The sequence below is a fragment of the Ictalurus furcatus genome, chromosome 3 (assembly GCF_023375685.1).
Source record: "Ictalurus furcatus strain D&B chromosome 3, Billie_1.0, whole genome shotgun sequence".
NCBI classification, from domain to species: domain Eukaryota; kingdom Metazoa; phylum Chordata; class Actinopteri; order Siluriformes; family Ictaluridae; genus Ictalurus; species Ictalurus furcatus.
The window spans coordinates 34,419,885-34,446,939 of NC_071257.1; the positions used below are offsets into that span (position 1 = coordinate 34,419,885).

Sequence of the window (27,055 nt, forward strand, 5' to 3'; positions counted from 1 at the left end):
CTCTTTAATTCTACTCTATTTTATTGTTTTATACCTACTCTACTCTATTTTATTCTACTCTTTAATTCTACTCTATTTTATTGTTTTATAGTGCTCTATTATATCATTCTGTCCTACTCTACTCTATTTTATTCTACTCTTTAATTCTACTCTATTTTATTGTTTTATAGTGCTCTATTATATCATTCTGTCCTACTCTATTCTATTTTATTCTACTCTCTTTAATTCTACTCTACTGTATTTTACTCTGTTTTATAGTGCTCTATTATATGATTCTCTCCTTCTCAACTCTTTTTAATTCTACTCTATTTTATTGTTTTATACTGCTCTATTATATCATTCTGTCCTACTCTACTCTATTTTATTGTACTCTCTTTAATTCTACTCTATTTTATTGTTTTATACCTACTCTACTCTATTTTATTCTACTCTCTTTAATTCTACTCTATTTTATTGTTTTATAGTGCTCTATTATATCATTCTGTCCTACTCTACTATATTTTATTCTACTCTCTTTAATTCTACTCTATTTTATTGTTTTATAGTGCTCTATTATATCATTCTGTCCTACTCTACTCTATTTTATTCTACTCTCTTTAATTCTACTCTATTTTATTGTTTTATAGTGCGCTATTATATCATTCTGTCCTACTCTACTCTATTTTATTCTACTCTCTTTAATTCTACTCTACTCTATTTTATTCTACTCTCTTTAATTCTACTCTATTTATAAGAATGGCTTATGTGATGTGTTTCTTCAGTGTGGTTTGCCGAGTTTGGAGGAGTGTAAGGATCTGGCGGAGGAGGCTCACAGTCAGGGAGAAACCTTACAGGCAGTGAAGTATCACCTGCTCAGCCCTGAACCTGAGAAGGCTCTCCCAGTCGGCATTGCATTCATTAAAGGTGTTTTTGTGTGTGCGTGTGTGTGTGTGTGTGTGTGTGTGTGTGTTATTCCAACTACTAAGAAAAAAAATCAAGTGTATTATAAATAGGAAGTGCAGACACACACACACACACACACACACACACACACAGTAAAGTTACAAACATTACGTCTGCACAGTGTTCCTACGGTATGCGATCTGTTTCACTTTCTCAGATCACCGATGTTTTTTTCCTATCTCACAGAGCAGTTGAGCTGTCCCGATTGGACCGTGGACTCGGTTTATCCCATCCTCGACCTGCTGAGCTACATCAGGACGGACCGGCTCGTTCTGACCAAGTGCAGTGAGTAAGTACAACAAAGTGAACAAATCCATTAATATCACAGGAACCAGCTTTTTTCAGCATGTTATCTCATTAGAACTCACTGTGTGTGTGTGTGTGTGTGTGTGTGTGTGTGTGTGTGTGTGTGTGCTCTTAGGGAGCGTAACGAGCTGCTAATTCTCTGTGGCTACATTGGAGCGTTATTGGCTATAGGAAGGCAGTACTCCACCATCGTCCCTGCATTGTATGAATACACAAGGTGAGAGTGTGTGTTTATCAGCAACCTGAGGGGAAATCAGACAGATCATGTGACCAAATACAACTACACACAGATGGATCAGATCCTTTATTGTCTATTCATCTTTCTTTTGTTCTCTCTCTCCCCCTCTCTCTCTTCCTCTCTCTCTCCCGCTTAGTCAGTTGTTAAAGAGGAGAGAAGTCGATTTACCGCTGCAGATTGAACAGCTATCAGTGGAGCTGGAGGCCTGGAGAGCCTGCACACACTCTCTTAACAAGTAAGTGACACACACACACACACACACACACACACACACACACACACGATATACATTACAAGTTTGCCATACGCTAAGCCACTACATAGGCGATGTATGATAATGAGAATTACATTTCTAAAACCCGTCTCACACTCAGAGGAGCAGAGGAGACGCCGTACACTCCTCCAACAGAGGCGCAGAGGGCAGAGTACACACTCCTCCTGAACCGAATGAGGGCGGAGCCTCTGAAGGGCCTGCTGGGGCCGGACTACGTCACGGGTTCCAGCTTGCCCAGTCACTCAGACGTCCAGATCTCCTGCTTTACTGGCCTCAGGATACAGGCAAGCCACACACACACACACACATACACACACACACACACACACACATCTGTTTTTCCTCTGGCTTACTAAAGAGAAAAAAAAAGCTGTTGTAAATTTTTGAGTGTCGACCAAGGCATACTGCATGATGCAGGGGAGCCAAAACATTTTCCGACCCATGAAGTCCCAGTGCTTGGAAAATGACAGAGATGTTTTTCCAGATAGGTTTAACATGATCAGATGAGCGAATATGTTTTCAGAGCTGAGAGAGAGAGAGAGAGAGAAAGAGAGAGAGTAAACACCAACAGTGCTGTTAAATTCTGGATTCTGATTGGTCAGAAGGTGTTGATTGATTTTCTATCTGAGTTCTGTAGCTGCAACTCACAGCTGCTCTAATAAAATTAAGTTAGAACAGAAACGTACTTCTTACATGGACTCATGTAACTATAATTGTTGAAAAAATGCCATTCTTTAAGAAATAAAATGTAATCCTTGGCAGATTGCTGCATTATAAGAGGAATAAAACATTCCAGGACGTGCCTTTATGGGAAAATAATCGACTTCATGGTCGTCACTGTAGCTTTTTTTATTTTTATTCCTATGTCTACACTCCTAGGTTTAATGCACTAACATGGCCGCTCTGTGATTGACAGGGTCCCGTGTTCTTCCTGGAAGACGGCAAGTCATCCATTTCGCTCAATGACGCGTTGATGTGGGCCAAGGTGAATCCGTTCTCTCCACTGGGGACGGGGATACGCCTCAACCCCTTCTAAACACACACACACACGGTCACATACACACACTATCCCATAGTCATACCCGTGTAGAGACATGTATTACAGTCCAGTCGAGGACAAAGACACAAAGGCCACAATCTTGGGAAACGGACATGAAATGAGAAACCAGGCTCGATTGACGCTTACTGTTTATGTTCAACGTCATGAGAACGCAGTTATCAGTATTTGACCATCGCAGTCACTTCGGATGGAATCAGAAACGCAGCTGAAGGACCTGATTTTGGTCCGTTTTTTAAGATTGGATTTTCGATTGTATTAATTCCAGACCATGAAATGGATGGAAACGGATCTTTTCTGGAACTCGTATCCTTGGAGGAGGTGGTGATCATCGGCATATGACAAGTACTTTTATGTTTGTTTGTTTTTTATTTCATTTCTGGTTTTATTGCTTTAGTGCTAAGCTATTTTGGTTTGAGTGTCGATGTCCACAACACGGTTACATCCCAAACGCTAGTGTGTGCTGGAAAAGGGTAGAAACTGCGCCAATGATGAATCAAGAAACACACCATGACCTTACACTATAGTAGTAGCTACAGTGTAAAAGTAAATCAGCTAATTATCCGTTAGCATACCAGAACGCATAGCTATTACCTGATGCTAATCTCACCTGACTTCTAGCTAAATGTTGCACATACTGTAGCACTGCTAACTTTGAATTTTTTTTTAATTACACAATCATTTAAACCACGACGTACATCTGTAAATCAATTTGTTGCTCAAAGCCGTTTCTCCACTGTTAAACTCTAATGCACAGAGAATTGTAACTCATGCTCAAGTGAAAATAACGGCGATCAAGAGGTGTACTAGCTTTCAGCACACCAATTTAACTCCATTAGCACTGAGAAAAAAAACAAAAAAACAAGCTTTAACATGTCTTGAGTTTCAGACAGCACACTGCTAGATTTATGATGCTTTCTATTCAGGGATCTTGGTTTTAGAGGGGTTTATTTTATAACTTCAAGCTGTGTTGAATACGTGTAGGACGTGTGTATTAGGGGTCCAAGCACTTAGTTTGTATTGTGAATGTAAAATTGAGATTGTAGTCAACGAGTCGGACGATTTTGGAAATTTTATGAGTCTATAAAGAACTCCTAACAGTTTGCAAAAAGGAACTTTAAACTAGACCCGGGTTTGTTTATTTTCCTTTATTCATTCCGAGGTTTGAGTTTGAAGCAGTTCACGAAGTCCGAAACAAAATAATCGGATTTATTTTTTAAAAGTTGGCTCAGACTCAACCAGGGGTCAATGGATTGACCAAATTTGAACTATATCCGAGGATGTATTTAGTTTAGGATTTGATTTGAATTTTAGGGGGAAAAAAAAGAAAGAAAAACATTTAATAATAATAATAATAATAATTGGCTATGTTAATGCAGCAGTGTTTGTAGTCAGGGATGCATCAATATCTATACTGATCCAATACCGTGCTCATTTACACATACTCATACAAATGCTAAGATACCACATATGATATCAGGTGATACTTCAGCCGAGGTCAGAGGTCATCGTTTTACATACGTCTTGCAGAATCTGCAAAAATGTTCATAATTTTTAATATAATAAGAGGGATCGTAAACATTGCATTTAGTTTTTTATTTAGTTCTGCCCTGGATAAGCTATTTCACATAACGGATGTTTACATCTAGTCCACAAGACACAATAATAACTGAATTTACACAAATGAACCTGTTCAAAAGTTTACACACTGTACGCTCGATTCTTGAGCATCAGTGAATGTTTACACCTTATGTAATAGCCGTGCCCATCAGTCGTCCTCGGCGTGAAAAGATGGATCTCAACATCATGTAGCCGCTGTTGGAAAGGGGTCAGATATGGAGCAGGACCTGGGGGATTTTTTTTAAGAACAGTCTGTTATGTGAAAAAGCTCGTTACATAAAAAACAAAATGCTAATTTATTTATTTATTTGTTTATTTTAATGATTATTTTTGTGCAGATTCTGCAAGGGGTGTGTAAACATATGACCTCAACTGTATATGATATAAGCCTAGTGTATGCTGTTATGCTAGCGAAACGTGAGAAGAAAATGGTAACGATGCGTCCCTACTCGTAGTTCCTTCCCAGTGACAACAACAATGACACTGTGCTAGTTACTCTAGCTATTACTAGATTGTGAGACGTTTCTTTTCAGCAAAATGAAACCTTTGTTCATTGGAAGGTGACCACATACATATAGGAACTTGATGTTTTGGGGGGTTTTCCCCTCTAAATTGTACAGGTAATTGGGTATTTTGATTTGTAGCTACTTTGACCACTTCGGCAGTCTTCTCTGACACTCATCTAATGTTCAATTCCTCTTCACGTCATCTTGCTGAAACATTCTGCAGAGGTTTGTGGACACATAAGAAAAAGTGCTTGGACCCCGATGTTCACTGCTTGCTGTTTCATTAGCTGTTATTTGATTGTGGTTTGTTACAACTGAGAACGGTTTCACACAGGAGATGAGATCTTAGGAAATATGTGAAGCTGCTGTATAGGAGAAAGACGTATGAACTATTTTTTGCTAATAGTCGAGTGTCTATAGTGTGTGCCTTAAATTAGCAAACAACGCTGTATTAGCAGGGTGTGCTACCTTAGACAACATGATTATCAGACATCAAATATAAAAGTGTATTATATACAGTTTAGCTTGTTATTATTAAAAAAAATGTCAGTCGTTTCATTCCGCGAGTGTGTGAGGAGAAATTCATTTAGTGACACGATTGTTTCGCGATGCACCGGTTTGCATCCGTGAGAATCGCTTTCAACAGATTGCACTGTGAACTGTATTTATCCATGTACGTATGTATGTATTTATTTATTTATTTGTATATATTTCTTTTTTTGTTGTTCTAGGATTCCGAACAATGTGTAGCCTCCATCTATAAATCTGTAACACTCAGAGAGCAGTACGATACACAAGTACAGTGCCCTCCAATAATATTGGCATGCTTTGTAAATATGAGCAAAGGAGGCTGTGAAAAATTGTCTTTGTTGTTTAACCTTTTGATCTTTTGTTCAAAAAATTCACAAAAATACTCTCATGGATATCAAACAATTGCAAACACAACACAGGTTTATCAAAAAAAAAAAAAAGATCTTTGTTAAATATAGGTGCAACAATTATTGGCACCCCTATGAATTCATATGAGAAAAATATATTTGAAGTACATTGCCACTGATATTTAAAATTTAAGTAGACCTGGATGACTAGGAGCAGGAAACTGTTTCACAGGGGTATAAATATGAGGTAACACATAGGCCAAATTCCCTTAGTTATTCATAACAATGGGTAAGACCAAGGAATATAGCTGTGATGTGCGGCAAAAGGTTGTTGAGCTTCACAAAATGGGACGTGTCTATAAGAAAATAGCACAAGCATTGAAAATGCCCATTTCCACCATCAGGGCAATAATTAAGAAGTTCCAGTCAACTGGAAATGTTATGAATCGACCTGGAATTGGACGTGTGTCTATACCGTCTTAACACACTGTGAAGAGGACGGTTCGAGTGGATAAAAAATCTCCAAGGATCACAGCTGGAGAACTGCAGAAGTTAGTTGTGTCTTGAGGTCAGAAAGTCTCCAAAACTACAATCCGAAGTCACCTACATCACCACAAGCTGTTTGGAAGGGGTTCAGGAAAAAGCCTCTTCTCTCATCCAAAAACAAACTCAAGCATCTTCAGTGTGCCAGACACTACTGGAACTTCAAATGGGATCGGGTTCTACGGTCAGATGAAACCAAAATAGAGCTTTTTGGGAATAAACACCAGAGGTGGATTTGGTGCACACAGAGAGGTAGCCATATGGAAAAGTACCTCATGCCCACGGTTAAATATGGAGGTGGATCTTTAATGTTTTGGTGCTGTTTTTCTGCCAGAGGACCTGGACATTTTGTTAGGATACATGGCATCATGGACTCTATCAAATATCAACAGATATTAAATGAAAACCTGACTGCCTCTGACAGAAAGCTTCAAATGGGCCGTGGTTGGATCTTCCAGCAGGACAATGATCCAAAAATTACATCAAAATCAACACAGAAATGGTTTACTGACCACAAAATCAAGATCCTGCCATGACCCTCCCAGTCCCCTGACCTGAACCCCATAGAAAACCTGTGGGGTGAACTGAAGAGGAGAGTCCACCAGCGTGGACCTCGAAATGTGAAGGATCTGGAGAGATTCTGTATGGAGGAACGGTCTCAGATCCCTCGCCATGTATTCTCCAACCTCATCAGGCATTATAGGAGAAGACTCAGAGCTGTTATCTTGACAAAGGGAGCTAGCACAAAGTATTGACTAAAAGGGTTCCAATATATTTAACAAATATATATTTTTTTGATAAACCTGTGTTTTGTTTGCAATTCTTCGATATCCATGAGAGCAGAGTATTTTTGTGAATTTTATTAACAAAAGATCAAAAGGTTAAACAAAAATTCTTTGCTCATATTTACCAGGGGTGTCGATATTAATGGAGGGCACTGTATGTTTCTCATTATAGTGATCTATTTATTTTTTATAATGCTGTTATGGGTAAAATGTGCGACAAAGAAGAAACAGAAGTAAAAGAACTGTTAAAATTGTACTTATCAAAAATATGTGAGTAAAAAATAGGCAGCATTTGTGATTCTGAAGATTCTTATTAAAATGATGAAATGCCCTAATTGTTGTCTTTTCTTTTTTAAAAAATAATAATAGTAGTAATTTCCTCTGTTTTCCCGACATTTACGGTAAGCTTACTTGCGTCACACCACAGCACAAAATCGCTAACTTTCAGAAAGATATTCAGACGTATCCTGGCTTTTATCTAACAAACCTAATATTGCAGTGTCATCAGAGTATTTAATGATGTAATTATTCTTGTTTCTACTAAGACAATCATTTGTATATAAAGTAAAGAGAATGGGAGAACTTACACAACCTTGAGGAGCACCAGTACTGATGGATTTGGCATTAGAAAGGGTATTGTTTACTTTCACATTCTGGGTACGGTTTGTTAAGAAAGAAAATATTTATTTAATAATTAATAATAAAAGGATCTGCATTAATCTTTGCAAGTTTATCACGCAGTAAAAGTGGCTGGGGTGTGTTAAAGGCTGAACTAAAATCTACAAAGAGTAGATGTGCGTAAGTATTAGAGTCCTCTGGGTGACATCAAATGGGAATCAAATGGGTGACAGTACCTGTACCTCCCTCTCCCTCTCTCCTTCTGTCGAGCTACGCGTGATTTTATGGAGACGCCAGTGATCCTGACCCTTTCTGCTCTCCGGACCTGCCTGATCCATCCTGATGCTCTACTTCAGGATGGAGCTCTCATCAACTGGAGGCTACATTCTGACACTGAGGACGACCCCAAGCGGTGCAGCCTGGAGATTCCTGAGGACGGTGCTGCTTGAAGTACCATGGAAATGGTTTTGGACCTCAATTCCACATGGACGTTCTCACTGTGGTTGCTGGGACTACAGATGCTGCGATGGCCTTGGGACTGCAATTACTACATGCAGTATTACACTCAGGTCTCCTTTAGTGAACAGTGGACTAGTTCAACAAACAGACTTCATATAAACACCATAATGAACTTTCTTTTACTCTCACACTATCCGTTGTTCCCCAGATGAGGACGGGTTCCCTTCCGAGTCTGGTTCCTCTCAAGGTTTCTCCCTCATATCATCTCAGGGAGTTTTTCCTCACCACCGTCACCACCGGCTCGCTCAATAGGGATAAAGCAAGGTAACTTCTAAGCAACTAAAGGCCTCTCTCACATTGGCTAATGTAATGTAACGCTAATGGTGTGCATGGCAGGGTTGCAAGGAGAAAGCCACTGCTCTACAAAAAGAACACTTTCTCAGAAATTAAATCAGCGGTTTCTCAGAAATATGAAAAGCTGTGGGGTTTCTTTTGTCTTAGCGAGAGTCTGGTGAGGGACTGTTTATACCTTCTACAAAGTCTCCATACATAGCGGAAATGAACAATTTAGCAAAATGGCTTCCGAAATTTTTCATACATACATATATATATATATATATATATATATATATATATATATATATATATATATATATATATATATATATATATATATATAATATAAACTAAGTATGAAAGAATGCCTTTGACAAAAGAAGAACGTATTGAAATCATTCTCGTGGCTGTCGCAAGGTTGTGATGGACTTTAACAGGAAACAAGGCAGAAACATCTCACACACGACACTGTCGCCAAACTTATTAACGAATACAAAAAGACTGGAAGTGATGCGGAAAACCGAGAAGTGGACGTCCACGAACATCCACTGACGAAGGCACGACCGTCATGGTGCTGGGGTACATAGTCCCTTATGTATGGAGACTTTTGGGGAGACGCTGTATAGCGCAAGTGAGAACAGGAACTAACCTGATTTGTGGATGTTCCTCAGCATTAAATGTAGTTATAAATGGTTAAAAAGTAAAAAAAAAAATTGTCCGCACTTATACAGCGCTTTTTTAACCTTAGCGCTTCTACAAAGTGCTTTACACTGGTTCTCATTCACACACACACACACCAATGGTAGCAGAGCTGCCGTGCAAGGCGCTAGCTTGCCATCAGGAGCAACTTGGGGTTCAGTGTCTTTCCCAAGGACACTTTGAAATGTGGAGACATGTGGGACGGGAACCGAATCGCCAACACAACGATTAGTGGACAACCCGCTCTACCACAAGAGCCACAGCCGCCCTATGTACGATGTATAGTATAGTATAATAATATAATATTATTGAATGTAATATAATATAGTATACTATGACATAAGATTGTAACCATTGGCAAGTCGATATGGTATAAGAGGAATAAAACACTTGGTATTCAACCTTAGGGTGGTAACTCCTTGCATCATTTAAAAAAAAAAAAAAAAGAAACAAACTAAAGTGTTTTATTCATTACACATTAAAACAACCTGACATGGCATGAGAATGTTATTCAGTGGTTTATTTTTTTATCCACTTTTTTTCACCCAAACCAAATGGTAAATACCATCAAATAAAAATGATTGAAGACTAAAGTAATGACATCATTAAACATAACCATTTTTTTTATTCCCGTATATTCGTTGACATGCTGACGTTTCAGTAAAACACCGTACAGTCGTGATCATGTTGTGGTTACACACTCGGCAGCTTGGACACACCACGAGATCAAACCGTGTGAGATGTGAGAAGAGTTTGTGCTGGCATTTCCACCACTGACATTCACATTTAATTAACTGCCTGAAGGGCAGAAGGACAGATAACGCTATCTATAAATACGGCTTTAGGTCACGTTTTATAGTACGGATTTCAGAGGGAGACTGAACCGTCGACGATCTTACCCGCGTTCACCTTAGGAGCGAACGAGTCGCTGATGTCACCTCATAGCGAGGAAGAAAAGAAAGAAAAATGTGAAGAAGAAAAAGCAGTGTCACTTTGTAAAGGACATGGCGTACGTACAGTAAGCACTGAATACAAACTAGCATGTGCTTTACATTCTTCCAGCGCTCTACAGTTCATCATTTAAAAAAACAACCTGCATCAATTAGAGAAGATCTTGTGGAAGTGTAAACAGTCGCTTTTTCACTCACTAGCGTGAACGTGGTGTGAGACACTTCCTAATGAACACCGAGTGATGTTAAGCATTGTGGATTTTCACACCATAAACAGCATTATGTTTTGAACAGACATCATATTCAAATCAAGAGCAAGCAATTCTTTGCTTTGTGTTACAGAGGTGCATCTCAAAAAATTCAAATATCGTGCAAAAGTTGTGAAATATTTCAAGCCTTTATTATTTTTATTTTTTTTTTATCTCGATGATTACGGCTTACGGCTCATGGAAATAAAAAATCCAGTATCTCAAAATATTAGAAGGAAGAAATTATAATAGAGAAACGTCGACATGAGAAGAGCGCTAATCAGCTGATTAACTCCAAACACCTGCACAGGTTTCCTGAGCCTTTAAAAAATGACTGGACCGTTGCTTAGGGGTCCAAAGTCCTCTTTTCAGATGAAAGTAAACGTTGCATTTTATTTGGAAATCAAGGTTCCAGAGTCTGGAGGAAGAGTGGAGAGGAACAGAATCCAAGCTGCTTGAAGTCCAGTGTAAAGTTTCCACAGTCAGTGATGATTTGGGTTGCCATGTCATCTGCTGGTGTTGGTCCAGTGTGTTTTCTCGAGTCGAGAGTCGATGCAGCGTCTACCAGGAGATTTTAGAGAGCTTCATGCTTCCATCTGCTGACGAGCTTTATGGAGATGCTGATTTCCTTCTCCAGCAGGACTCGGCACCTGCCCACAGTGCCAAAACTTCTAGTAACTGGTTTACTGACCGTGGTATTACTGTGCTTGATCGCCCAGCCGACTCGCCTGACCTGAACCCCATAGAGAATCTACGAGAGACACCAGACCCGACAATACAGACGAGCTGAAGGCCGCTATCAAAGCAACCTGGACTTCCAGAACACCTCAGCAGTGCCACAGGCTGATCGCCTCCATGCCACGCCGCGTCGATGCAGTAATTCGTGCAAAAGGATTAAAGCCCCCAGCGAGTATCAGCGCATAAATGAACATACTTTTCACAAGCTCGACATTTCTGTATTATAAATCCTTTATTCGAATATTTTGAGATACTGGATTTTTTGTTTCCATGATCCATAAGCCGTAATCATCGAGATTAAAAGAAAACAAAAACAGCTTGAAATATTTTACTTTATGTCTAAAGAATCTAGAAGATATTAAAGTTCCACTTTTCGATTTAAATTACAGGAAACTTTTCCACGGTAATCTAATATTTTGAGATGCACCTGCGAAGACGATAATAAATGCATTTGAGAAACGAAATAAACGACAAGAAATCTGAAAAACACAAATACAGATAAAAGGAGAGATAAAATATAAAAGAGAGAGAGAGATAGACACTGGTAGAGAAACAGAGATTGGCAGAGAGAAACAGAGAGAGAGAGACAGACAGATACACACACAGACAGACTGGAACAGGCTGGTGAGACAGGTGGATAGAGTGTCAGGTAGGGACAGATGGAGAGACAGAGATATTTGGAGAAACAGACAGACAAGAGAGGTGAAGTAAAAGACAGGTGGAGTCAGACAGGTAGTGAGAGAAACAGAGAGAGATGGGCAGACATAAAAAGACAGAGAGACAGATGCAGAGAGGCACAGGTGGAGAGATACAGTTGTTAAAAGATGCAAAGAAAGAGAGAAAGAGACGGAGAGAGGTGCTGAGAAACAGGTGGAGAGAGAGATATATGGAGAGAGAGACAGTTAGAGACAGAGACAGATGTAGAATAATATAGGTAGACAGGACGAGACAAACAGACACAAAGGCAAAGTGGAAAGGTGGAGGGAGAGAAAGACAGAAAGATGGGCACAGAAAGACAGAACGAGAGAGAGAGAGAGAGAGACAGAAAGAACGAGAGAGAGAGACAGGTGTCTATCTGTGCTGCAGGAATCTGTGGAGCAGAGGTGGCAGTCTGAGATGAGGGATGAGATGAAGCCTCGTGCGTCCCAGATACTCTCTGATGCATAACCTGCACAGCTCACTCAGAGAGCGCGGAGTAACTACACACACACACACACACACACACACACACAAACACCAATAATTACCAACTACCAACAATAAAATGTCACCTTTTACCACCAGTGTAATTAATGAGCTCATACAGTTTACTTGTGCATCGTTGCTAACATAGTGTGATAGACTGCATGCTTCACTATCAGTACTACCACACTAACTCCACCTTCACACTTTAGGCCACGCCCCCTAACGCTGATATAAAGCTAAGGAAGGAAGTGACATCACTATGACTGTTTTTATCTCTGTGACGTCATTTGGTCCATGTTTATAGACAGCGGTGTGTTGTGCGGAGTCAGAAACCACATCAACTACCGTGTTTCTGAGAACTCCAGTGAAAGCTGTACACATTGTATGAATAACGAAGCGTATACCTTCGTAGTGCAGTAACACGCGTTCTGCCAGGCTGCTAGGGGGCGCCGTCTCCACTGCTCTCTGCAGCTCCAGGTTTCGAGCGTTGATGTTGGCGCCAAACTCCAGCAGCACTTTGACGATCTCGGGGCAGTCTTTCTGCGCGGCGGCGTGAAGCGGCGTGTCCAGGAAACGCCCCTTCTGTACGTTCGCACCTGCGAAGTAAATTGTAGCGTTCCCTGTTCACGGCAGCGAACAATTCTTTTGATTTAATCTATTAACTACAACACAATATTACTGACAGTCATATCACAGAATTGTTACATTCTCGAATCTGGTTAACGCTCCATCTGTAACGCAAGCTCTTACAGCAGTGCAGCTGCGAAGCGTAGGTTTATATTAATGCGCTCGTTCGAATACATTATCGTTTCCATAGTAGCAGCTCACGGACTACAAAGAAAAAAATGTACATTTATTGATATTTTGAAGTTATAATGTGAGGGAAATTACTCATTTTTACTTTGTAATAAGTTTGTTCTTGTTCTGTTTCATTCTCATGTGAGGATAACGCCTAAGAAGGCCATGCCATGTCACTGAGATCAGTACAGAATGTTTATCTGCTTACAGAGACACAAACATGTTCTTCTGCTCAAGGTTCGTCTAAACATCTTCCAGGTTCCTAAAACAAAGCCTGTTTGAACTGCCTCAAACCGCTTCTTATCGGTACACAGAAATTATGTCATGCTCTGTGTTTCATATATAGTAGTGGTTCAGCACGAGCACTTCAGAGCGCGCTCATTATTCTATCCTGCTTTATTCTATCCTGTATTAACCATCTTTCCGTAATAAACCTTTTTACTTCCAGAGGACGAGTGTCGACGAGTGTTGTCTAATTTCCACGACAACCCTTTTGAAAACTTTTTTCCATTTAAGAAAAAAAAAAATCTCAGTGCGACAGGAACATCAGTGCACATTTTACACATAATCCTACAGGAAGTGCTCCACCTTTTAACCATTTCCCACAGGATTACATGTAAAAGGTATGGAATTAAATCTGTGCCGAGAGTATCGAACGTAACTTTTCAAGAAAGGAACAAAAATATACGACGAGAAAGAAGAAAACTCTCTGAAACTGAAAACGGTGAACTCAGCGGTCTTCGAATATACAGGATTTGTTGCCCAGACCTCCATCTAGAAGCTTCTGTGTGCACTGTAGCTCTCGGGAGGCGCAGGCGATGTAAAGCGGTGTTCCTAAGTGAGGAATGTCGTAATCCACATCTGCCCCCCATGATATCAGGGCGTCCACACACGCCGTCCTTCCTGAACAAAAAGCCGATGTTAGTGGCGTACTATTCAGGGTAAAAAAAAAAAAACGTTTATATCACGTTTTCATTTTTTAGGTGAGAAATGGTGACCTTTGCTGCTGGCCTCGTGGATCGGTGAGGGTTGGCACGGCTCGGGCTGTGGGTTAGCACCGTGCTCCAGCAGAACCTCTGTACATGTCGCACTGCCCGCAGAACAGGCGTTAAACAAAGGGGTTACACCATCAATGGTAGTAGCGTTCACCTAGCACACACACACACACATGTGGATCAGTACACAACATCATACACATTCTGTTTGCACAACCAACCCCCAGACTTTTTTTTTCACCTTCATGTTTTGCATTTAAAGCGTAGATTTGTTTACGAAACAAACCTGAACGATATATTAAAACACAGGAAGTAAAACCACTATAAATGTCCTCCTGACATGTTCACCCCCCCAACACCAGCAGATGACATGGCACCCCAAATCATCACAGATTCAGACTTGATGTCTTGATGATTCAGACTAATGTCACCTGACCCTAAATTCATGATGCCATGCGTGTCACATCTCGCACGCGGAGCTTTATATAGGGGTTTATTTTCCCTACTGACAAAGAACCTCATAAAAGATACCAGAGCCATATTGCCCTGAAGTTCTCGACTGAAGCTAAGCAGGGTTGAGCCTGGACAGTACCTGGATGGGAGACCTGCTGGGGAAAACCAAGATTGCTGCTGGAAGTGATATAAGTGAGGCCAGCAGGGGGCGCTCACCACGTGGTCTCTGTGGGGCCTAATGCCCCAGTATGGTAACAGGGGACACCGTACTGTAAAAACAGCACTGTCCTTTTGGATGAGACATTAAACTGAGCTCTGACCCTCTGTAGTCATTAAAAAAGCCAGGACACTTCTGGTAACCCTAACCAGGGTGTCCTGGCGAAATTCCCTCTGAATAACTGATGTGTGTTCTGGTACACTATAGCTGCCGTCACATCATCCAGGTGGATGCTACACACTAGTGGTGGTAAGATCTCTTATATACATACAGCGCTAAATAAATATAAGTGTAAAAGGCAAAAGACATTTTTTAGTTTATAGAAGATCACGCTCATATTAGAAAATTATATACAAAGTGGAGACTCCATCCAGTCCATTGTATTCTTATATTTTTTGCACATGGCTTCTGGAGTGTTTTATTCCTCTTACACCACAGAAATCGGTCACCAATTACAATTTTTTTAAAACTTCTTAAGGAATGGCATGTCATAATTGTTATCCAGTTATGGTTACATTTAATGATGTGGAATGTCCACGAAACAAGTTAGTTCCTGTTCTCACTTACGTTATAGCAGCTATAAACAGTCGTTCCCTCCCCAGCCTCTCTGTTTTTCTCTCTTGAAGTTAACAAGACAAAAACAAACGAAGCTAGTCATGCTACAGTATGTAGAAACTGCAAAGTGCAAACTCCTCTCTCCTGAAGATGTCAGAAAAATTAAAGCTTTATAAAAGAGCTGACACTGGAGACTCCTTCCATAAAAAGGTTAATACTGTAACAATCTCCTTACAGAAAAGCGTTTATATGGAGAGTCTGCCGTACAAGTTCCTCGGGTGTGATCTTGCTCTTTTCTTGCAACTCTTAATTAAAAACTTCATTCATTCATTAAAACACTATAGACTCATTGCAACATCAATGTATTTTTAGTCATCAATGAACAGAACAGAAGTGAAACGGCCAACGGACAGCCAGCCAATCAGAAAGAAGTATTTTCCACGCCCGTGTACGGACTTACATTAGCTCCGGCCTCGATGAGCGCCCTGGCACACGCCACGTGATCGCCCAGACACGCCTCGTGCAGTGGAGTCACATGATCGATGGTGACGAGGTTTGCGTTGTAACCCTGACGGGAGGAAATGCATATCAAATGGAAATTGTGTGCGCACGTGTGTGTGTGTGTGTGTGTGTACTCACGTGTGTACACACACACCTGTGAGAGCAGGGTTTTCAGGGCCAGAAGGCGTCCCTGGCTTGCCGCTTCATGGAGTGGAGATCGGTCCGCCCATGAGCCTATAACACACACACACACACACACACACACACACACACACACACACACACAAACGATATCAAACATCAGACACAACAAAACAACCGGTCATCCCTCAATCCCTGAGACGATACCTGCTCCTGCTATAATCCTGACTTCTTCTCTCCTACAGTTCAAGGAAGAGAATCCAGGCAACGTTTCTCTCGGTTCAGAACTCACCAGAGACGTTACAGTCCGTGTTAAGTGTGTCATCCGGGTCACGGCACCAAGTTATGCGATGTGTAGCAATGTGTTTAGCTGTATAAAATGACGCCTCTCTAATTTCCAAAGCCAAGTGATATCGTCTACATTAAAACGTCTCCGTTCGATCCGTAATATTGTAATTGCAGATCTTTCCTTTGGTGTACTTTTAGCATGAAAATAACTCCACTGAATGGAAAACAGAACTCAGGTTAGGTTTAAACTTGTTCACAGATTTTGTGGGTCTATTCTGTCAGTCCAAAGTCAGGCTGTGATATTCCCCTGTGGATTCCTCTCCTCTGACAGCTAGCTATATATAGTACGATGTCCACCTGGCAGTGTCCACATGCAAATGCCAAACCTTTACACAACGCTCATTTCTCACCCCTCTGTAAAACAAACAAAACAAACAAAAAAAAAGCTTTCTGCACTGTACGTACCCATGTCTCCGTCTCCCCACGGCACGTCTAGCCACTGATACGAGTACGACATGACCGCCTGCGAACGAAAGCACGGCCGTCATTTTTACGCTGCAAAAGCATTTTTTTTTTGGATTTTGATGATATAGGAGTATGACGGTGTATCTCTGTATATTAATTAACATTTGTTTACATTTTATGGCATTTAGCAGGTGCACTTATCCAGAGCGACTTACATTTGATCTCATTTATAGAGTACAATGAGCACTTGAGGGTTAAGGGCCTTGCTCGAGCAGTGGAAGCTAGGCAGTGGTGGGGTTTGATCAGTAGCGACTTTCCGATCAGTAGTCAGTAGTCCAAGCATCGTCAATTCAAACATCACTGTATTAATTAACACTCCCGTCTGGTGCTCTGTGTCTCGGATCGAATGCGGCTTGATTCCAAAAAGTGTTGTGACTCGTGACATTTTTATTCTCCATGGCGAAGACGCGTTTATAGATCGTCTGAATAATGTGCGGCGTTAAACCGTTAGCATCTGTGTTTTTTTTTTGTTTTTTTTAAAGATATATCATTTAAGCATTAGTTAAACTACAGGGTCCATTTCTTCTGCTTTCCTCGAAATATGATTCGAAAACAAAACAAATCAAGCAAAAAATATTAATAAAATGTATTAAAATCAATATAAATACACATTGATTGGTTTTTATACATTTTAAACTATTTTTTATCACTTAGGGGAATGTCTAGATTATCCATTTATATACGTACGTATACATTGAAATATAATTTAATACGATTACATATTTTTACAGAATTAATTAAAGGCACTGGTGAAAATGGGATTGAAAGAAGGAAGGAAGGAAAAGAAAGAAAGAAAAAGAAAGGAAAGAAGGAAGGAAGGAAGGAAGGAAGGAAGGGGGAGGGGAGGAAGGAAGGAAGGAAGGAAGGGAAAGAAAGAAAGGAAGAGGGGGAGGGGAGGAAGGAAGGAAGGAAAAGAAAGAAAAAAGAAAGAGGGGAGGGGAGGAAGGAAGGAAGGAAGGAAGGAAGGAAAAGAAAGAAAAAAGAAAGAGGGGGAGGGGAGGAAGGAAGGAAAAGAAAGAAAGAAAGAGAGAAAGAAAGAAAGAAAGAAAGAAGGGGAGGGGAGGAAGGAAGGAAGGAAGGAAAAGAAAGAAAGGAAGGAAGGAAGGAAGGAAGGAAGGAAGGAAAAGAAAGAAAGGAAAGAAGGAAGGAAGGAAGGAAGGAAAAGGAAGGAAGGAAGGAAAAGGAAGGAAGGAAAGAAGGAAGGTGGGAGGGGAGGGAGGAAGGAAAGAAGGAAGGAAAAGCAAGAAAGAAAGGAAGGAAGGGAGGAAGGAAGGAAGGAAAAGGAAAGAAAGAAAGAAAGAAAGAAAGAAACCTCTTTACCCTGGTCTTGCTAAACCAAAAACAAAAAATTATTTAAATTAAAAACCTAATTAATTAATTAAGTAACATAAGTAATTCATTAACTATATAAATGAAATAATAACTTAATAATTCGAGGTTTCCACCAGTAACAGCAGCCCAGTTTTCCCAGCAACAGATCCAACGCAGAACTCTTACTGGGTTTCCTGTAGCACTGAGGTATTCTGGGAAGTTTTCTCTTTACATAGGAGTCCTTTCTTTGTGAATCAATGGCAGCTCATTATTATTCTAGAAAGTGTTCAGTCCCTGGGTTTACTGCAGATAGAGTCTCCAGCTCCAGTTAGTAAACACACAGGGGTCGTATCTGGTGTTTAAGTGTCATATTTACTACTTATTAACGCTTATAAGCGCTCATGATTAAGAAGGCAAAAATCACAGACAGACACTTAGGTCTAGATGTTTTTTGCTGCCGTAATTATGAATTCAAATGTTAGAAATGTAGACGAGACACTAAGGCTGATTAATGAAGTGCTCTCAGCCCGCGTTCCCCCTTCACACTGAAGCACTCTTCACTTTCGTGTCATTGGCAGAATGACTTTGCTATGAAGGGTTCAAATGTCCTGGACTAAACATAGCACAGATTTCCCATGCCCGTCCCCAAGTCTGCTATTTACAGCAAATAAGCTAGTGCATTCAGACAAGGTGCACTAATTAGTGGACTACGTTAAGTAAACAAATGCTGAAGAGCTGAACGCTGAACACAATTAAATCCTAATGCGACTCTGAGGTCAAGGTCAAACCCTTACTGATGTGTGCAGAGTTTATAAATCAGTTAAAACAGGTTCAGCTTTAGTCAGGAAGATCAGTACGTCTTTCCATAAATGCAAATATATTTTCATTATAATGAGGTGTGTTTTAGTGGAGAAAAAAATAAAACCACACAGTACTGTGACAGAATCCTAAAACTAAAATTTCTCTCTGTTGATCTGAAATTTTAAATGTGATATTTCAATAACCTATAAGTATTTAATAACCATAAAAATGATTAAACAAAGTGTACTAAAGTGTACTTGTATTTAGATAACCTAATCAGATAAGATAAATTCGACTAACTGCCCAGGCTCATCTCACATTTGATCACACATCGTATTATTTTTTGTTCTAAATTATCTAATTCAGTTTTATATATATATATATAATCAACACAGAAACCAAGCATCCAAGGTTTCAAATTAAATGAGTGTAAAAATATCCAATCAGGTTCCATGTAGAGTAAAGAGGGCTAGGTGACTGTATGGAAGGCCAACAGGGACAAACTATGGTGTGTAATAGTGCTGTCAAAATTAATTTCACTGCTGAAATACTATCCAAGTTTTCATAATATTTCATAACGGATGAAATGTTAACGATCACCATGTTCTACTTTTAGTCAGCTAATGTAAATCTATTGTAACGTGTTACCTACATTTTTGGTTAAATGACTATGTATTAAAGTCTGAATAAACGCATACCATTTATGGCATAATTTATGTTCAATTTTTTATATATATATATCTTTGCCGCATAAGTTTTCAAAATAATATAGAAAAATGACCCACATTATAATATATAATAACAATATGATTTTTAAATGGTATAAATGTAAACATAACATGTTATGACTTGATATTCAGCAAATTACTAAATTACTAAATATGGACATAGCAGTTAATGCAGTAGCAGCTAGGTAAAGATTATAATCGTGACAAGAAATTTAATATGATATTTTTATAAGTACAGAAGCAGCAAAAGTGCAATAGAATCAATGCAGGAATGTGCAAATACTGCAATTGGAGTGGGATGGTGTTCAGTTCAGTATAAGTGTGTGTGTCAGTCCAGTCTCTGAGTATTGAGGAGTCTGATGGCTTGGGGGAAGAAGCTGTTAGTCAGTCTGGCCGTGAGGGCCCGAACACTTTGGTACCTTTTTCCAGAGAGCAGGAGGGTGAAGAGTGTGTGTCAGGGGTGTGTGGGGTCGTCCACAATACTGGTGGCTTTACCGATGCAGCATGTGGTGTAAATGTCTATGATGGAGAGAAGAGAGACCCCGACGATCTTCTCAACTGTCCTCACTATCCGCTGCAGGATCTTGCGATACAATACGGTGCGATTTCCGAACCAGACAGTGATGCGGCTGTTCAGGATGCTCTCAATAGTTCCTCTGTAGAATTTGGTGAGGATGAGGGGTGGGAGATGGGCTTTTTTCAGCCTTCGCAGAAAGTAAACATGCTGCTGGGCTTTCTTGGTTATGGGTATTGAGGGACCAGGTGGGGTTCTTCGTCAGGTGAACACTAAGGAATTTGGTGCTCTTGATGATGTCCACGGAGGAGCCGTCGATGTTCAGAGGAGAGTGGTTGCTCCGTGCTCTCTTGAAGTCAACAGCCATCTCTTTTGTTTTTGTCCACATTCAGAGACAGATTGTTCGCTCTGCACCAGTCCGTTAGCTGCTGCACCTCGCCTCTGTATGCTGACCCGTTGCTCTTGCTGATGAGACCCACCACGGTCCTGTCATGGGCGAACTTGATGATGTGACTGGAGCTATGCATTGCTGCACAGTCGTGAGTCAGCAGAGAATTCCCATTATAACCATTACAAATTCTATGAGGGCTTCTATTATTTGTTGTAGCTATTTTTTTTTCTAAATAAACTAATCATATTGATGTTTAAAACACTCATGGAAAGGTACAACAAGCACCGAAACACTTATTTTGATTTGAATGACGCTTTAAAGCATGCCACCGGTCAGGTACACGTGATTTATTTATTTATTTATTTATTTATTTGAGATATTTATGGACCTGTAGGCTTTCCATATCAGATGCCCCATGCTTACGTTGTTGATGTTATTGCATAACAGCCATCCTCTTTCTAGTGGATTTCTCCTAACGTAAACAAACCAAACCTAGTGATGGGCTGATCATTCACTGATCATTAATGGAACCTTTCTCCAGTTTAACATGTGCACGAACTCCACATCTGCTTCACTTTCCAACCCACAATCTCATGCGCAGTGTATTTGTTTAAAGGGAACAGTGAGAGAGAAAAATCACACTGCACTCACCCTGGCTAGTTAATATCCCCCAGCGAGATTTCTTCCTAGCGGACAATTCGTCCAAATACTCCTGCTTTCTCTTCTTGGTCGTATTTCCGGAGAGCTCGTGCTCCGCGCCGGGAACTTCAGGCATGTTTGTTTGTGCGCTATAATGAGAACGTGAGCGAGCGCGAGCACGATGGGGCACGGGAGCGCGCACGCAGGGAGAGAAGCCTGATAGCGGGAACGCGCGCTGGAAGCCTTCAATTCATTACAGCGTTCAATAGGATGCGAAAGTTGTTATTTTCCTCACAATGTTCTACATCATATAACTTACTGTACAGGAATCCGTCCTCATTCATATTTCTATTATCGAGTATTTCTGTTTTATTACATTTTAAAGTTTTACATATATCATATATTTTGGGCCAAATTGACTGTTATTTGGATTGTCTTGAGAAATAAAGGAAAAGTCATAAGCAAGAAAAATAAACGGTTATATCTTTAAAGTTTTGTTCCTTTTGTTGTTTTTTTTTGTCACAGAGACAACTTTAGCTTTAGCTAGCTAGCTGACAGAGTAATGGTGCCGTGTTAAAACCTAGCTAATGTATGAGGTAAATTAAACCAGTTAGCATGTAGGTGTTAGCAGAGACATCATGAATATGAACTTTTCACTCGGATTATTTAGTAAATTACTAAAAGAAAGTGTATAGCTAACATTTTACTAAATTAACATTAGCACAAACTGCAAAGTGAACATTTATCAAATAAATACGCAAGACGAACGAGGAAAAGAAGCGGTTATTTCTTTAAATTCTTGTTTCTTTTTGTCACGGAGGCAACTTTAGCTCTAGCTAGCTAGCTGACAGAGTAATGTTGCCCTGTTAAAACCTAGCTAATGTGTGAGGTAAATGATTAAACCAGTTAGCATGGAGATGCTACGTCTTTTATACACACAATCGTAAAGGCACAGTGATGGTGGAAACGAGACAGAAGCATCAGGAATTTCAACTTTTATCTCAGACTATTTGAAAAATTCCTAAAAGACTAATATATATGGCTAATATTTTAATAAAATAAGGTTAGCGCTGGTCAGTAAGAGAGGTTTTATGGCTTTGGCTATATGGAGAATGTCAGAGTTGCATCACAGCTATCAATAATTTTTTTTTTTTGAAGTAACGAGTACAGCAAAATGGAGTAGTTCTTTGTCAACACAGTGAACACAGCGCCAGTGAAACATAGCATAGCTAGCTAACCTCACACACTTAAAATATCTAGTGGTGGGCAGAGCGAGGCTTCGTGAAACACTGAAGCAGTTGAAGCAAACGTGTCATATTGTGTCGAGGCTTCGAAACAATCAGACACCCGTCTCCACGGTGACACCTAGTCGTCAATTGCAGGTGTTGATCTGGAACAACCTTGACAACAATTCAGACAAGCATTGACGAATTATAACCTACATGTTGTTTGTGTCAAACAGGGAAATGTGTCGGGGAGCCGATAGTGTTCTCGACTGGTACGCCACCCCCCTTGGGTTCGAATCCTGGGTGAAGTGTGTTACTGTTGTGTTTTTTTTTTTAATGTGTTGAGTTTTTAACATCTGTCTGTCAACTACATGAGCTTGGTTTTGTAACATGTAGGCTCCTCATTGTGAATAACCATAGGTCATTTTGGTCCTGAAAAACAAAGATGCAAAACTGTCCAAACTCTCTCTTGCCCACGTAATAACCCACAACATCTAGCCACATCTTCTTTATTTTTATCAGGAACTTTGTTGGGATTTCACGTCAAATGATTAACAAGGAATCCTGATGCGAGCAGACCATGGATCAGTCCGAACACTAGTGAATCATTTCAGATTTATAAACCTACATAATAAAACTGACTGGTTCATTGGTTCACCTGGAGATCAACACCCCCTAACAGCGAACCATGGAAATTTCGAAACAGGAATGACGTAACGAAGCCACGTTTGCTGAAATCACGTGATTTGCCCAATTTGACACACGTGCCGACCCACTTTGTCAAAACAAAAGATTCGCAAAGGTTTCCAAGCTTCACGAAGCAGTGTTTTGAAAGCACTAAAAAATATCTTGTTTCCTGACAACATTCAGCCACACAGAAAGCAATGAAATCACAGATTTGACGTTTATCTTTGTGCGTTCCGATGCGCAATGGGTTGCTAATGTTAGTAATGGCGTGAGGTCATTTATAACAGAGATAAACATGCAGACTATTTAAAGCCTGTGTTTACTTTCCCATTGACCTACAGTGTGTATACGGCTGGTTGTGCTATTTATGGCTCAGCTTTAATCTTCAGCACAGAAATAACTCAGCCTCTTTGATAGGATGCGTCATGTTAAAAGGGAAATTGTTCCATTGTGATGTGATGAGTCATGTGAGATGAATGTTACGGGTCGTCAGCAATATGGCTGATTGTTGTATACATTCATTTACTGAAGGTCATTGTTCGTCTGGAGGTCCAAAGAAGCTGTAGCTAATACACGGTTTCCTTTCACTTCTTAGCAATGAGTGCCTCTTTGATCAAGATCATCTCTGTAGACTTTATAGCAGTACCACTGTAAAGTTTATATTTATATATAAACACTATTTAAGTTAGTAGGCACATAAAATCCCTTCACACCAACCTTTGGCACATGAGCGTGCTCTGGCAGGAGTGTTAATATGGGGGAATGCCTCAAGGCAGGGAAGGAAGGGAATGAGACTTAAGGCAGCTTTACGTTTCAGATTTAACAACAACAACAAAAAAATTATTTTGTCCTTGTTACTCTCATGTCAGCACAAACTTCAAATAATAAAATATATATATATATATATATATATATATATATAAAAATACAGTCTCCTCCAAAACTATTGGAATAACAAGGCTAATTCATTTGTTTGTGCTATGCTATATATATTTCCTGGTATTTACATTTAGATGTGTTAAACACTATAAAACGTAGAACCTTTTGTATCAGACCACCCAATTTTAGGTGAGCAAAAGTATAAGAACAGATAAGTCTTGAAGTAAATTGAAGTAAATAACACTTAATATTTGGTTGCATATTTCTGGCAATAACTGCATCAAGCCTGTGACTCATTGATATCACCAAATTGTTGGTTTCTTCTTTTATGATACTTTTCTAGGCTTTTATCATAGCCTCTTTCAGTTGTTGTTTGTTTTGGGGGGTTTCTCTGTTCAGTCTCCCCTTGAGGAAGTGAAATGCTGCTCAGTTGGGTGAAGGTCTGGTGATTGACTTGGCCAGTCTAAAACCTTCCACTTTTCCACCCTGATAAAGTCCTTTGTTGAGTTGGCAGCGTGTTTTGGATCACTGTCCTGCTGCATGGTGAAGTTCCTCCTGATTAATTTGGCTGCATTTCTCTGTAAATTGTCAGAAAAATGTTCCTGTAAACTTCTGAATTCATTCTGCTGCTACCATCATGAGTTCCATCATCAATAAAGATTAGTGAGAATGTTCCAGAAGCAGCCATGCAAACCCAAGCCATGACACTACTCCACCGTGTTTCACAGATGAGCTTGTATGTTTTGGATCATGAGCAGATCCTTTCTTTCTCCACACTTTGGCCTTTTCATCACTTTAGTAGAGGTTAATATTGCTCCCAGAACTTTTGTGGCTCAGCTCTGTATTTCTTTGTGAATTCCAATCTGGCTTTACGATTCCTACTGTTGATGAGTGGTTTGCATCTTGTACTATGGCCTCTATATTTCTGCTTTCAAAGTCTTCTTTGAACAGTGGATTGTGATACCTTCACTCCTATCCTCTGGAAGTTGTTGATGATGTCACTAACTGTTGTTGTTGTTTTTTACTTCACAGTTCTTGCAATGTTTCGGTCATCAGCGTCTTTTTTCCTTGCCCGACCCATTCCATGTCTGGTTGCTAGTACACCAGTGGATTCTTTCTTTTTTAGGACATTCCAAATTGTTTTATTGGCTCAATGCTCAATCTTTGTGCAATGGCTCAGACAGATTTTCCCTTTTTTTCTCAGATTAAAAATGGCTTGCTTTTCTCCCATAGACGGCTCTCTGATCTTCATGTTAGTTTATCCTTTTTAACAACAAATGCATATTCACAGGTTAAACTGAAGGTTAAAACCAAGAGTAGATGTTCAGAGCTATTCATTGTTTAAACAATCACTCTAACAGGACACACCTGGGTAACAAGAAACACCTGTCAGTATTCTTGCTCACTTCCAAATTGGGTGGTTTGGTACAAAATGTGCCTTACCGTTCCAATAGTTTCAGAGGGGACTGTATATATATATATCAATCTAATCTAAGGATTAAGGCGGAATTGAACACTATTTAAATACCAGCCTCCATTTCTGAGAATCCTTAGTAACATCTCTCGATTATTAGTTCAATCTTCATAATACAGGAGTCATAAACTTGTTGATTTAACATCAGTGTTAAAATTATGTGTTGTCAATATACTTGTTGCATGACAGTCATTTTAATGAGTCATGAAATCGCACCGAAATCAGAGGAGAGCAGAATGATACCAAGTCAATTTTAGTTATATTCAAGAAAATGTAGCATTTTTTTCTCTAACTAGAAATCACACCAAACCTTATTTAGAGACTTTATACCAAACCTTATTTAGAGACTTTATACCAAACCTTATTTAGAGACTTTATACCAAACCTTATTTAGAGTTTCTGTAGGTTCACGCTGAGATCCTGAAACTTGCAGCAGAAAAAGTGACACAAGTTGGCTCTGTATTTTTATTTCCATCCAGTCCTGATCACCTAAAATGACCAATCACTGCACCCTGGAGTATTATATAATCATGCACATGACCCACATGACCTGATGTAAACAAGGTTTGACAATCCTGTATGATTCAAACTCGTAATAGATTTGTAAACAGACACACTTTCTAACAACACACACACACACACATGTGCACAACACACACTCACACACACACACACACACACACACACCTGCATGAAGAGTATGAAGGCTTGTAGAAAGGCATAACATCTTCTCCTGAGTTCTCCCAAACCCCCTGCATGTGTCTCAGACACACTCGGATCACTTACTGTGCCCTTGGCCGAAATCGTAGAACTCTGCGGCGATGCGTGCTGCCTCTTTCCGGTTCCCTTTGACCACGTAGAAGTGTGTGAGGATGTTCAGGCTGATCTTGACGAAGAGCTTGAAGCAGAACAGGGCGAAGATGGACAGGTAGACGTTGGTGTACTGCGAGCCGAATGGCCGCTCCTCCAGAAAGTTAGTCATTGCTGCTGAGTGCTGCGGATCTGTTTTGGAATGAGGGTCAGCTGGGCATGTGTTGACACGGATCAGATGGCACGGCGACCCACTTTTCCCCTCTGGAAACGCCCACTCCTGGCAGCCGAGGGACGAGCTGGCGAGATAAGGCAGCTGTGGAAAAATGGACCACTTGAGGCATGGCAACAAAGTTTTGTTGTCATGGAGAGAGAGGGGGGAAAAACAACGTAGTACACGTAGTAATGTCTCATGATGGGTTTGTTCTGGAGAGAAATGTGAAATGAGACACTGCAGCGAGGCAAATAAAGACAGATGCTTTTCTGTTATAAAAGACTGCCTTTGAATACGGGTGAACAATATGACAAAAAATCATATCATGATTAGAATAAACGATCTGCATCACAATATATTAGTTTTCCCGCAAACTGCCAAGTGTTTATTTTTATTTTTATTTTTTATTGTTCATTGGTTTATTGTCATTTTAATATCTACAAAAATGAAGGGGGGTTACAAACATTTGCAAATCATAATCTACTGTATATGTTCACTGATTTTATTTTGTTTCAGTATCTAAGCT

At 40.0% G+C, this 27,055-nt stretch overlaps 1 protein-coding gene across 2 annotated transcripts; it reads right to left on the bottom strand.

The window, feature by feature from the left end:
* Positions 1–11,867: 11,867 nt before the first annotated feature.
* Positions 11,868–26,583, bottom strand: asb5b (ankyrin repeat and SOCS box containing 5b). 2 transcript variants are annotated; one of them, XM_053622138.1, is made up of 8 exons: positions 21,252–21,303; positions 16,796–16,853; positions 16,056–16,135; positions 15,861–15,968; positions 14,179–14,329; positions 13,949–14,083; positions 12,787–12,978; positions 11,868–12,396 (listed from the first exon to the last, which is right to left on the bottom strand). In XM_053622138.1, exons 2-8 carry the CDS (start codon positions 16,845–16,847, stop codon positions 12,269–12,271), a joined length of 846 nt encoding a protein of 281 aa, XP_053478113.1. In that variant the 5' UTR covers positions 16,848–16,853; positions 21,252–21,303; the 3' UTR covers positions 11,868–12,268. The 2 variants fall into 2 exon arrangements, with proteins under 2 accessions (XP_053478113.1, XP_053478112.1); XM_053622137.1 differs by lacking the exons at positions 16,796–16,853; positions 21,252–21,303 and adding an exon at positions 26,292–26,583.
* Between the last annotated feature and the right edge of the window lie 472 nt (positions 26,584–27,055).